This window comes from Marmota flaviventris, chromosome 15 (assembly GCF_047511675.1).
Source record: "Marmota flaviventris isolate mMarFla1 chromosome 15, mMarFla1.hap1, whole genome shotgun sequence".
In the NCBI taxonomy this organism is placed as follows: Eukaryota; Metazoa; Chordata; class Mammalia; order Rodentia; family Sciuridae; genus Marmota; species Marmota flaviventris.
This window is the reverse complement of record NC_092512.1, coordinates 79,700,483-79,714,142: the sequence shown is the minus strand read 5'-3', so window position 1 is coordinate 79,714,142 and position 13,660 is coordinate 79,700,483. Positions and strand designations below refer to the sequence as shown.

At 31.7% G+C, this 13,660-nt stretch overlaps 1 protein-coding gene across 1 annotated transcript in view; it reads left to right on the top strand.

Moving 5' to 3' along the window:
* The window catches only part of Sntg1 (syntrophin gamma 1), a 326,863-nt gene extending 314,164 nt beyond the window's left edge, over nucleotides 1-12,699 (top strand). Inside the window, exon 17 of the mRNA XM_071602172.1 lies at nucleotides 12,189-12,699. Coding sequence (XP_071458273.1) covers nucleotides 12,189-12,347 — 159 coding nt within the window. The 3' untranslated portion in view covers nucleotides 12,348-12,699. The remainder of the gene's footprint in view (nucleotides 1-12,188) is intronic.
* The last annotated feature ends 961 nt before the right edge of the window (nucleotides 12,700-13,660 follow it).

Below are 13,660 nucleotides of genomic sequence, written 5' to 3'. Positions count from 1 at the left end.
AATCTAGGCTGCCATAAGAGGCTTTTCAACTATATAAGGTATTAGTAGAGGCTTGACTCCCAGTAATTCTGCTTTCTGGCTAATCTCTATAAATCTTCATTTTCTCATTTTGAATTTTGAAAGTGCCTATCTTAAAATTTCCTCTAGAGAAGCAATATTCTGTGATCTAAACTAAAGTATTGAATTTATAATCCAATGGATGGAATGTTTCAGGTGCTTAGTAAATGTGTGTCAGAGATCCTTGCTAAAGAATTAATGCTGCGTTGAAGTTTGCATTTTAGAAGAGGGTGACTGGTAATCTAAATGAATCATCCTTGGACTCTTTGGATCTTATAAATGAGGCAATTTAATATTTAAAAGGCTAGGTAGGTATTTTGGACCTGTCTTCATCACAAATTAAGAATCAGGTCCCTGTTCATTCTGCTATTCACAATTTTCCTACTCTTTCTGGAACCAGATATTTTCTAAACGTCTGAGAAATTGTTTTTCTTACTGCAAAGTTACCCAAAGCACAGAGAAGAGAAATGAGGACAGAGCAGGGGCATCTACCTAACAGCACAGGTCCTCATAAATCAGTTTCCATACTAGAAATTAAACTAAAGGAGAGGGAAATGAATCAGGACCAAAAAATTGAAATCAACTCATATGTATTTGTGTAACTTACATACAATCTTGGGTTTTTTTGTGAGTGAGTGTATGTGTGAAATTTCATTTCAAATTATAAATTTCATTAGAAACAGGAATATATGGCAAAGAAGACATCTTTCTTTTGAAGTACTGGGAATTATTGAGAATTCTCAAATATTTTTTATTTCTCACTGATATTATTTTCTCCTTGTAACATTACTTATGACAAATAATGAACTTAATCTACTTATTTGTATCAAGGGTCCTGAACATCCTTTTTATTGTTAGATGATGAAACTCACATCAATGATTTTCTGTTAAAACTAATATTAACTGCTTCCAAAATACACATCTGTCAAGAGAAACATCCGTGGTATGATGTTTTTTCCCCACTTTGTGCCAAAAATCACTATGGACATATAGGAAAAAAAGTAATTAATTTTTAAAATTTAATTAATACAAATAATAATATTTGAAATTTGGAATTTTAAGATTGAAGTCACTCTTGAAAGTACTTTTCTAAAAGGAAATATAATAAAATACAGAGCATAGGGACAAAGTACTGTTTTATTTTTCTGCCACTAAGGAAATACTAGCAAAAGTTACAATAATCATGAAAATATTTAAAAATGGAAAAAGTAAAGAGAATTTCAACCTAAAAAATTCTTTGATTAATTAAATATATATGATAGAATTAAATGGAAGCTGAATAGTCCTTGGTTTTGAGTCATTATCCAATGTGTTAAGATTAGCTGCTTAAATTTATCCTTTTAATACCCCAGATAATTTTTTTAAACTAAATCAGCAAGTTCCCCTTCAAATTTATGGTCCCAGATTTAAGGACATTGGCTAACATTTACTAAACAATTTAATATGAGAAAAATGGTGTGACATGGCATGAAAGAGCTATCTCTATTTTCATTACATTAATTTAAAAGCAATTAAAAATATTATGAAACATAAATCTTTAATATCAAGGTCCTAGAATTTTGTAAAACACTTTGGAAGTAAAGATTTTTAGTACATACTGGCAATTTAATGAGTTTCTATTATCATTTACTACCTAAGCAATGGAGGTCAGGTGCTACAGGCAAATAATAAACCTTAAATCCAAACCACAAAGAGGTAGAGCTACCATCCTTGGGAACCTGTATTATGTATAGAATAGAGGTCTCTTCCCATAAATAGTGAAATGAACATTATATATTGATCAAATATGTTTTGTAAATCACTGTTATCTTAAAGCTTTTTTAAGAAATTAAAAGTAAATGAGGGTTGGCACAAGTCACTGTGCCAGAATGACACAATGAGGACTTGGGAAATTTTACTCTTCTGGTAGCACAAAGAGAAAAATAGTCAAAATTACCAGAATTGACTTTTGTAAGAATTGTGTCAATTAGCCCAATGCTTTTCAATAAGTAAACCATTTATTAAAGACAAAGCAAATGGGTAACTTTTTATAAGAACACAGAGTTTTGAAGCATGTTAACTTATTTTATTCCTATTATCCTTCCCACTGTTGCCTTAATATATCCTAAAATACATAGTAGGTCTGAAGTCCACTGTTGAAGGGTGTAGATTAGGTTTGGAGTTCCTCAAAAAGCCTTATACAAAGAAAACCATAATTATTTATTTTTTTCTGAAAGCTCCTCAGAAAGTTCCCTTTGAAGGTCTCCTCATCATTTGACCTGACTTAGACTGTGCTCTTTGGAAAAGGTTCTAATTCTAGATATTTACTGAAAACAATCCCCAGCAGTGGTTGAAGATTGTAGCTATCTGAATTGGCAGCACAATTTGGGGCAAACAAGAAAGTAGTGAATAATACAGGAAGATCCATTAGATGATATGTTCACAATGAACTTTGAAATTTTCCCATAAGTGCCTGAGATTCTAGGAGGACATATGATTGGCCAAGTCGGTATGCATGACCAGGAGATCCCTTCTGACCCATCTTAAGACTCTGGAAGAAGGAATCAAAGAATTGTACAGAGTTGTAAATAGTCAGAGCACTGAAGGAATGCCACAACACACACAAAGAACTCTGCAGAATGTTAGAAGACTTTACTAGAAGTTATTACACAACTATTCATCAAACATTTGGGTGAATACTAAGCCAAATCATAAAAGATTTCTAGGCTTCATAACTCCAGAAAATCACTAACAAAACAAACAAGAACAATAACAACAAACTGTAATAGCAAGCTCTGGAGAAGGATGACAATCTCATTTCCAGGATATATTATCAAATCAAAAGAGCCACAGCTGAATTTTTTAAAAAGAAATCTTCAGAGAAACTAAACAACTGATTTTAGTTTGTGAAGAAAGAATAATACAAGTTAAGATTTCAAAAATTTTAATCTCAATAGAGTAACTAAGACTTGCTAGCCTACCAAAATAATGAAGAAAAATTCAGACTCTCAGAAATTTGCACAACAGTGTTAAGTGTACCATCAATTCTACACAAAATTGCAATACCAGGAGAACAGAGAAAGGGGCAGGAAGAATACTTGAATAAATGATAGTTTGGAGTGTCCTAGATTTGATTTTAAAAAAATTCATCTACACATTCAAAGCTTCACTGAACTCCACATAGGATCAGTACAAAAAAAAATTAAAAAAAAATACAAACTTGAGTAAATTTCAAAAGCCCTACACAGAAAAGCTTGGAAACAGCAAGAGAAAACAAATCGTAAGAGATCATTTATAAGAGTAACAGATGATTTATCACAGTAAAACTATGAAAATCATAAGGTAATGAAGATATATCTTGGTGCTGAAACATAAAGGACATGAGAGCAGTGTCCTTTATTCAACTGAAATTTCCTTCAAAAATGAAGGAGAAATTAAGCCATTTATTTAATAGAAAAATAAGCAGAGCATTTTCCACTACTAAACATGTACTACAAGAAAGATTCCTTCAAAATAAAGTGAAAGGACATTAAATAATAACTCAAATCCACATTTCAAAATAAGGACACAATTGAAGGTAACTACACAATTAAATGTATAGGAAAATATAAGTGTATTATTGTTTTACCATAACCACACTAATTTAAAATACTGTATGGATATTTTTTAAAATATTTTTAATATTTTAAATATCCTAAATATTTTTTAGTTGTTGATAGACACTTATTTTATTTCAGTGTGGTGCTGAGAATTGAACCCAGTGCCTCCACATGCTAGGCAAGTGCTCTACCACTGAGCCACAACCCCTACCCATCACATGAATGTTTTATTTAAAATATTTTCTTTACATATAATGAGAACTACACTAGAAGTTATAATTTTTTTGTTTCAGGGTTCAGGAAAAATTCAGAAAACTCAAGAACAGAAGTATATTCATATTTCTGCTTGCAATATTCCTTTTTCTTCCCAATGCTCAAGGTGTCTTCTATTACTATTTTTTTTTTCTTTTTGAACTATCTTTGAGCCGTGATTTTAGGTTAAGTCTTTTGGTGATATAGTCATGCCATTTTCCTTTATTTGAGAATTTCTTGATTTTCCCTCGATTTCTCATCAGAAATCATACAGCCACTTCCTTCTGGCTGTATGATTTCTGATGAGAAATTCTCTGTCATTTCATTGTGTTCTCCTGTAGGTAAGGTTTTGTTTTACTCTTGATGCTCTCAAGATGTTTAGCTGTCTTTATCATTCAGAAGATTGACTGATATGTCTTGGCAAGGATTTCTTTGACTTTATTCTTCCATCTATTCACTCAGCCTTTTAAATCTAAAAGATCTACTCCTCTGCTAATTTTAGCAATTTTTATATCATTTTTTCTTTGAATATTTTTAGTTCAGTGTTTCTCTGCCTCTTTTGAACTCAGATGGCATAAATCTTACATTACCTGTTATATAGCTCGTTGAGGGGCTTTTCATTTTTCAGTATGTTTATACCTTTTGTTTTATGTAGCTGATTTTCATTATTTTTTCATTCAGTCATTAATTCTTTCTTTGGTCTCATTCCTTCTGTTGAAACTTCCATTTAATGTATTAATATATTTTTCAGTCCTAAAATTTCCATTTTGTTCTTCACTAAGTTGTCTACTTTTCTAAGATTTCTATTTCCTTTCTCAGACTTTCTATGTTTTTGTTTGTCTTAAGCATGCAAATACTCATTGAAAAAAAAAAATAGGACTATTCTAAAATATTGAACATATAATTCCAAAATAAGTGTCATCTTAATGTTGACAAATATTGATGGTGTTTTCCTCTGCAATTGAGTTTTTACTGGTCTTTGGTAAAATGAGTAATGTTCCATTGCAACTAAAAATTTTGATTAATTTGTCAAGAGACTCTATATTTTATTTAAACCTTATTTTTGTGTAGTTTCCATTAACACTGCTTTATCACATTAGGAAAATTACCACATTGTTCTTGCCAGGTAGGAGCAGAATTTCAGGCTCCCCACTCAACCTTTATTGACGGTTGAGCAGTGGGCTCTTCATTACTAATATGCAAGAGTAGGAGTTCCAGGTACCCAGGGAGCCTTCACTGAAACCTGTGTGACTAAGATGAGTTGGATTGCCTCATTAATGTTCACCTTCAATTTTCTTATATTTGTTTTATAGATACTATGTGGAGATCTTAGCAGTACTTAGTGGGAGAAATAGGGAAAATATGTCTAGTTCATCTTTCCAATTAAGCATATAATTTGAAAGTGAAAAAGTGTTAAATCAATATAACTTGCAAACAACAATCAAAAGGAAGCCAAAATAGGTACACTCATTTCACACTAACGACTTTAAGACAAGAAATTTCTTTAAGATACAAGGAAAAGAGTTTTATGATGAAAAATTCAGCAGTTCCTCAGGGAGGTGTATCAAATATAAACGTATTTGATAACAACAGATGTTCAAAATATGCAAAGAAATACCAATGGAATTGAAAGGTAAAATGAAAAATATGACTGATGAATTGTAGATTTCAATACTGAATTTCAAGTATTGGATAGAACAAACAGGCACAAGATTAAAAACATGCGGCAGACTCCATAAACATTGTTAACTAACCAGATGTTGAGATATTTTAGAACTGCCCACCAAACTAAAGAAGAAAATAAATTTTTCTCAAGTGTTTGTGCAACATTATCTATGATAGACCAGGTTAAAAAAAAGGCCCACAGAATATAAAGTAAGTGAAATACAAATTGTGTTATATGACTGTAATGGGAGGACAATAGGAACAGATAGTGGAGAATATCTGAAAAATATACAAATGTGGGGAAATAACACAACATATTTCTAAATAGCCAAAGGTCAAAAGGAAAATCACAAAACCAGAGAATATGTGAGATAAAGAAAAATAAAATCATGTTATATCAAACAGGAATTATATAGTTTGCTTAGAGCAAAATTTATAGTTGCAAATGCTATCCCTCTCAAAAAGTAAATCTTCAAATGCCATTGTTTTCTGAGAACGGCATGAATTTGGCATTGTAACCCATATGAAATATTTCATGGACTCAAATAATTGAGCCAAAAAATAAATCAAGTTTTAATTTTTTTATATTTTTAAAATACACTGTATTCTCATGCCAAGATACTGTGAAACAGTTCACCACAAAAAGAATTAATTTTACAGCAGAATAAATCAAAATATTTTAATATCTTTAACTTCTAGTTTTATTTTTAAAACATTCTGAGTGAATTTAACATTGTTCTGTAGTTGTCATATGTATAAGTTGATGGGGGGGGGGGGGAGGAAAGACAGAGAAGATAAAGCAGAAGCCTAAGTAAAAGTCATCAAGCTAACATTTTTTTTCTAATTCCCTTGGACACACTAGCCCCCTCTCCATTCCTACTTGGTGCTTTATTAAATAAATTCCAATTCACAGTGATGTAAGGAGAGCTCCCAAAGGACAAAGCATTTCACAGAACTGACAATTTCTAATATAAAGACTGTCTCAAAACTGGGTTCATTTAAACCTCTTAACTGAAGCAAGAATAGAATAACAGTGAAATTAGAAAATTCAAGTTTCCCTTTGTTTTGACTGTCCTGATTCACCAGCCCTGGGGCACAGAGTTTACCAAGCACCACACAATTGTGCTGAACAACCCAGTGGCATTGGGATTTGCAAAGTGCAACTATAGGACAATACTCCTCAATGAAAATTTAAATACAAGCAGATCAATTCAACATATTCTTCCTTAATCTGAGTGTGTAGGCAAGGAATTGAAAGAAAGGTACTGAAACATTTTAGAAATCATATTTCCTTAGGTTTAAGATCAAGAAAATTACTGCAGTGTTTCTAGTCACCCACAAATTATAACAAATATACAAATCTATCCTCTTGCATGTGTATAACTTAAAACTCTAAAGCAGAATCCCAGAGATGAAAACCAAAACCCTGTACATCTGTTCTACCATTTGATCAATAAAGATTTTGAAAAAAAAAAAGTAAATCTTAAATAACCTGTCCTTTTCAATAAGAAACTAAAATGAACAAATAAACAAGATGAACAAAACAAATAGGAATTAGAAATGATAACTATTGAACAAGAAGTACATAAATAGAGAAGAGAAATATAATCAAGAAAAATGAAAAAACACAAAAAGTGGAAATAAGCTAAATATTCAAAAAATGATGAAGGGAGGAAAAAATGAGCTATATTACATAAGGGTATATTTTTCAGCAATAATTAGAACTGAAGTAATAGTGCCTGTTACTACATAGATGAACCTTGAAATAGATCATGTTAAATAAATCTAGGCAATCACCAAAGATCTTATTTGTATGAAATTATTTATGTCCAGAACAAGGTGATCTATAGATAAAGATATTTATGGTTATCAGGAACTAGAAACAAGGGAAATGGAGTGTGATTTACAATAAGATATTTTTGAATCATACAAAATTTCTGACGTTTGATAATGGTGATGTTTACGCAACTATGTAAATATACTGAAACCCATGAAATGTTTCAAATAGGTAAATATTTTTTCTTCTGTTCTGTTTTTTTTTATTAATTTTTTTAATTTTTTAAAATTTTAATTTGTTATATATGACAACAGAATGCATTACAATTCATATTACACATATAAAGCATAATTTTTTATATCTCTGGTTGTACATAAACTAGAGTCACATCCTTCTTGTCTTCATACACGTATTTAGGATAATGATGACCATAGCTGTTCCACTGTCTTTTCTACCCCTATGACCGCTCTCTTTCCCTACCTCTCCTTTTCCCCTTTGCCATATCTAGAGTTCATATAATCCTCCCATGCCCCCTCCAAACAGCATATTATGGATCAGCATTCTTAAATCAGAGTAATCATTTGGCATTTGTGTTTGGGGTGGGGGGGTTGGTTAATTTCACTTAGCATTATATTCTCCAGCTCCATCTGTTTACCTGAAAATGCCATAATTTTATTCTCTTTTAATGCTGAATTGCATTCCATTGTGTATATATACCAAATTGTCTTTATCCATTCATCTACTGAAGGGCATCTAGGTTGTTCCACAGTTTAGCTATTGTTAATTGTGCTGCTATAGCATTGATAAACATTGATGTGGGTGTGTCTATATGTTATGCTGTTTTTAAGTCCTTTGGGTATAGACTGAGGAATGGGATAGCTGGGTCAAATGGTAGTTCCATTCTCAGTTTTCCAAGGATTCAAATAGGTGAATTTTATAGCATGTAAATTTTATTTTCATGCGAGTATTGTGGGAAAAAAATGATTGATACATAAGGGGGTTGTCAAGATAGATATCATATTAACTTACACATTAATGGCATAGGTAAATTTGACTGTGACTTGTGGCATGCAGAAGAAAGAAGCAATGTGTGTGTGTGTGGTGTGTGTGTGTGTGGGGGGGGTGATGGAGATTTTTGTGTGTGTGTGTTGACTGTGAATTAATGAAGAACATTGAAAATACATTGACCTTGAATAAGGGATGAGGATCATAAAGGAAATGACAGAGAAGCTTGTGATAGGGAAAAGAAAGTCTTGAAATCAAAAGTCAGAAGGGAAAAATAATAGTGTTATTAGTCAAGGAATTGATAAAATGTAAATTTCCCAATGATTTTAATGTTCTGTTTACACTATTAGAAGAGTTGATTTATACTTTAATTATTCTCTGATTGTTTTATGACTGTGAAACTGTGTGAAGAAGGTGTGAAAAGGTAGATGGTGACTAAATTATTGGAGTCACTGAATGATACTGTTGGTTGTCCTTACAGTGGACTCAAAAAGTCATTAGAATTTTCTGAGGAGTAAGAAAATTACCGATAATATGCCTAAATCAATACCTAGAAATTATTTAGAATTTTTATTAAAAAGCAAATCTATTCATCACAAATTAACTCATCTTCCTTATATCACATGTATCCTCTGCCTTACATGTTGTTACTCTTAACAGATTTTTTAATTATACTTTATGATATAAATTTTTTGTGAAGAAGAAGAAGCAAAATATTCATAGGAATGAGTTCTTGAAAGATTTAGGAAAGGAAGTAGAGACTAGAAACTATCCCTTTGGAGAAGTCTTTTTCCTTAAATAGAGCAGAGAAATGGATCTTTGTGCAGAATCAAGAATCTTTCTCAAAGGTTTGGGAAATTAGTATGCAATAGTCTACCCTTATATTCTTCGGGGATACATTCTAAAACCATAAAAAGAACTGAAACTGATACAGATTCTTCCAAATTTATACTGAAATTAATAAATCATTAAGTAAAACATTTTTAAGTCAAAATTCTTTAATACTGTGATAACCCACCATAAATTCAAAATATTTCTCCTCTTCCTCTCCTCTTTCTTCCTTTGAATTTTATTCCTACCTATTACTCACTAACTACTGCATTCTACCTATAGTGACCCTTGTTTTTCCTTAAGCTCTCCTAGAATAGAATGTATCTACCTCAGGATCTTTGAAATCATATTTCTTCTGCCTAGAATATTTTCTGAGAAATATCAAAATGTTTCATTCTTTTTATTTCTTCCTTCAGGTTTTGCTCACATGACATTGTGGTTTTCTTGTCCCATGGCCCCTAACATAATATTTACTCAATGTCCTGCCTTATTTCCTTGACTGAACATAGCACATTCTGATGTTATATTAATTTGTTTTTTAGGTATACATGAGAATAGAATCCATTTTGATAAAATTATATAAGCATGAAATATATCTTATTCTAATTAGATCGCCATTCTTGCGGGTGGGCTTGATGGTGGAATTCACCTAGGTATTTTTATATATGTACATAGGAAAATTATGTCCGATTCATTTTACTCTCTTTCTAATTCCTATCCCTCTTCCCTCATTACCTTTTTTCTAATATACTGAATTTCTTTTTTCTTCTTCCCTCTCCCTTTATTGTGATTTAGCTTCCTCGTAACAGCGAAAACACTTGACCTTTGGTGTTTTGGGGACTGGCTTATTTCACTTAGCATGTTAGTCTCCAGATGCATGCTTAATTATATGATATTTATTTATTTCCCTATTTTTTTCTCCCATCACAAGAATGCTAACTCCCATCTGTTTTGTTTTGTTTCTTTGTTTGTTTTCTGTTTTGTTCGCTGCTATATTTTTCATCAAAAGAAAGTAATGAATGTGTAGGAAGCTCTCTGAAAACATGTCTTGAATGAATGGATGAATGAGCACTTAAAATTTGGAGCTAGCTTTTACCTAATGAGATTCACAGAGTTGATCAAGATTTTTTTTAAAAAAACTAATTGAAAGTTTATAGTGCATAACTTTGTGGAAACCCTCTGTGGATATTTCACAGATGGACAGAAATGTAGCTTTAAAATTCACTAGAAATGAGTAAAAGAGTAGTAACTCACTGTTATAGATTTGCCTGGAGGTGATCACTGAAGCCCTAGGAAAGCGTGCACTTGCCCAAGCTGGCTACTGAGACAGAGGAAAGATGAGTTGGCACTGGATCCAAGGCCAACTCTAAATCTCTTGCTTTATCTTCTAATTACTTGTTTGTTTTTTGTCGACCATCCTCCCAAGAATGGTGTAAAAAATTCAAAGTCTCAATGAACATTAAGTTATTGATAACTAATTGACAAGAAAAGAAAAATTAAAAACCTTAATTTTAATGTAAAAAAAAGCCTTGATATTTGGACATCTGGGATTTTTTGGTAAACAAAGTATATTCTCCAATTTAATAAAGATGGAATAGAATGACTTTGAAAAAAATGTTATTTGTTACAGTACTTTTGCCTAGTTGTAACATTTAACAACATTCTCCTCCTCACCTAGAATGAATTGCGTGTTCTAAGGTTATCTTCCATGTCCCAAGACTTTTCAACCATTTTTTATATCAGGTGAACTTAGAATGGGTTGACACAGAAAGTATCTATCCGTTGGGAATTAAGCTGGCTGCACAAAGAATGACAGTGTGAGTGGAGGGATTCCTGGGTGAGTGAGTAAAGGCAAGAGGAAACCTTTCAGGTTACAAATAGCATCATCCGTACTCCTGGAGTGGATAAATGAAAAAAAGCTCCTAAATTATGGTGGAGTTAGTAAAATGATTTTTGATGGAAGAATTTTAGACAATCAAAATAGTTAAATAAATAGTCTTGGCTATTTTCTAAAATAAATCACTATTTGCCATAGGCCACTAGCTAAGAAATCCTGAAGGTCTGAAAGGAATTACTAAGGCAACATAGTTTTATCTGCAACATCTTGCAGGTCTATGAATACACACTATGCTTTTCTTAGCTTCTATTTAATGACATGAAAAAAATTTCTGGGTGAATTGTTTTATTTAAATAACTCTATGTTACATAAGAGATGCTATAATGATTTCTAATTGACTCCCTATTTTGTATTATTTTCTACTGCCACATACTATAAATTACAAACACTATAAGTATTGGGTGAATGAATTGTAATTGTGCATCCTTTATTAAGAGTATATAATGAAAAAACAGAAAATTTATCCATAATTTCATGGTTTATTATCCATTAGTTATCTTTATTGTGGTAAGTGCTTCATTCATATTAACTTTATTAAGCGTATAAATGTACTAGTCTTCTCTCAAACCTCTCAAACCTCTTGGAATTAAAATATATTTATGAGACTAATGTTGGTTTGTCACAAAAATATTTATGATATCACATTTTTTTAAAGAGAGAGAATTTTTTAATATTTATTTTTTAGTTTTTGGTGGACACAACATCTTTATTTTATTTTAATGTGGTGCTAAGGATTGAACCCAGCTCCCTGCCCTGTGTATGCCAGGCGAGTGCGTTACCACTTGAGCCACATCCCCGCCCCTGATATCATCTTTTAAAATCTATTATGAAGAGTAAAACCCAACCTTGTGAGATATATTTCTATTCAGTGTTTATCAATCCTGAAATTACATACATGGGTGATGAGAATACTTAATCTTCCCAACTTTTTCCCACAATGTTTTCAATATATCTATAATAGGATATTACATACTGACCAAAAATATCTACATTATAAATTACCTTTCATGCATAAAATATTATTGATTCAAGGAATTTTTATTGCAATTGAAAAATGCCTAATTTTCCCAATTTTTCAATGAATTTTATTTCCGTTTTAGCTCTTTTATTTCTCTTTCCCTTTTAGGAGCTGGAATTTTCAAATTTATTTGCTGTTCTTCACTGCATTCATTCATTCTTTGCTGCCAAAGTAGCTTGTTTGGACCCTCTATTTTTAGGCAATCAGGCTACTGCTTCTGCTGCTGCCAGCTCTGCTACTACAAGCAAAGCAAAGTACACAACTTGACATACTGATTTCCAAACTGACAGTTACCCCAACTAGATAAACAGACTAAACATATTCATCATTTTACTCCCTGGAGAGACCATGATATCACCAAGTCAACAATGGAATCAGATTGAAGTTTCAGCAGAAAAAAAAAGATGGTCATGACTCATCTCAAATGCATTTCTATTCTGGAAGGCATGTGTAAATAATCCTAGATGAACAAGACAGCCTGTTCTCACTTGGTTGATGTGTATCCACATACTGCTTTCACCAAATGTGAAGATCAAGAAATGAATGGTATGAAGATGTATGTAAATAATATAAAAAAGTTGTAAGCTACCTATAAATAAAAATAACAATTAAATGGTTATTTCTGTATTTTAGATTATTTTGTATGACAAATACATATTGGGCCAGATCATGAACCCCTTGCCCTGTCATTGTATTATGAGTGTAAAGAGGCTAAAAAACAAAAATGACAGCAAGGAGCATGCAAAAAAAAAAAAATCATCAAAGAGAGAAGCACTTTAATTTGCTAATGTAAATTTCTCCTTGTATTCTCCCTCCACGATTCTGCACTGGCACTCTGATTTTCTTTATCTTGTTGTAAAATATCCTCAAGAACTGCATAAGGATAATTACATTGACCTATGACAGGCACAATGTGAAATGAACTGTGTCTCCCTCGAATCAATGTTATTAAAAATGTTTTATAAATTTGCCAGTATCCACCAAATATGCCAAAAAGTATTAATTTGATTATGTATGATGAAAACATTTGTGAATCTCTTTGTTCGTTCCTTCATTTTAAACAGATTTATATTTTACCTAAGGAGATTTATTATCAAATTACAGTTTCATAAATTTTCAGTGACCCTAAGAACTTTTGTAGAGAAAATAATATCAACAAATATGATGTAAGAGAAATTCTTTGTAACCCTAACTCTACCAATCATGGACTGAAAAAATCCTTACAAAGCAGTCTCAAAGCTATTAACTGTGTTAGCTATACAATAGTTTTCCATTGGAGCAATATTTTATGAGAACACAAGGTGAGATTTGAAAATTAAATTTAAAATTTATATCTATGTCATGAAATTACGCAGGTTATTTTGGTTGTCTTGTTTTAGAATTTTAAATGTGCAGAGCTGAAAATTTGAAAGCATTGGAGGTATACACCCACAACTCAAGAGTCCAGTTGTGGAAAGTGAAAAACATTCCCTGTCCTTCACTATAGCTTTATTGACGCCTGCTTTTAAACTATAAGCTGCTTATTTGATAGTTAAAAATTAAATTTTTAATTAACACACCTGTACCCTATGAAACACTTA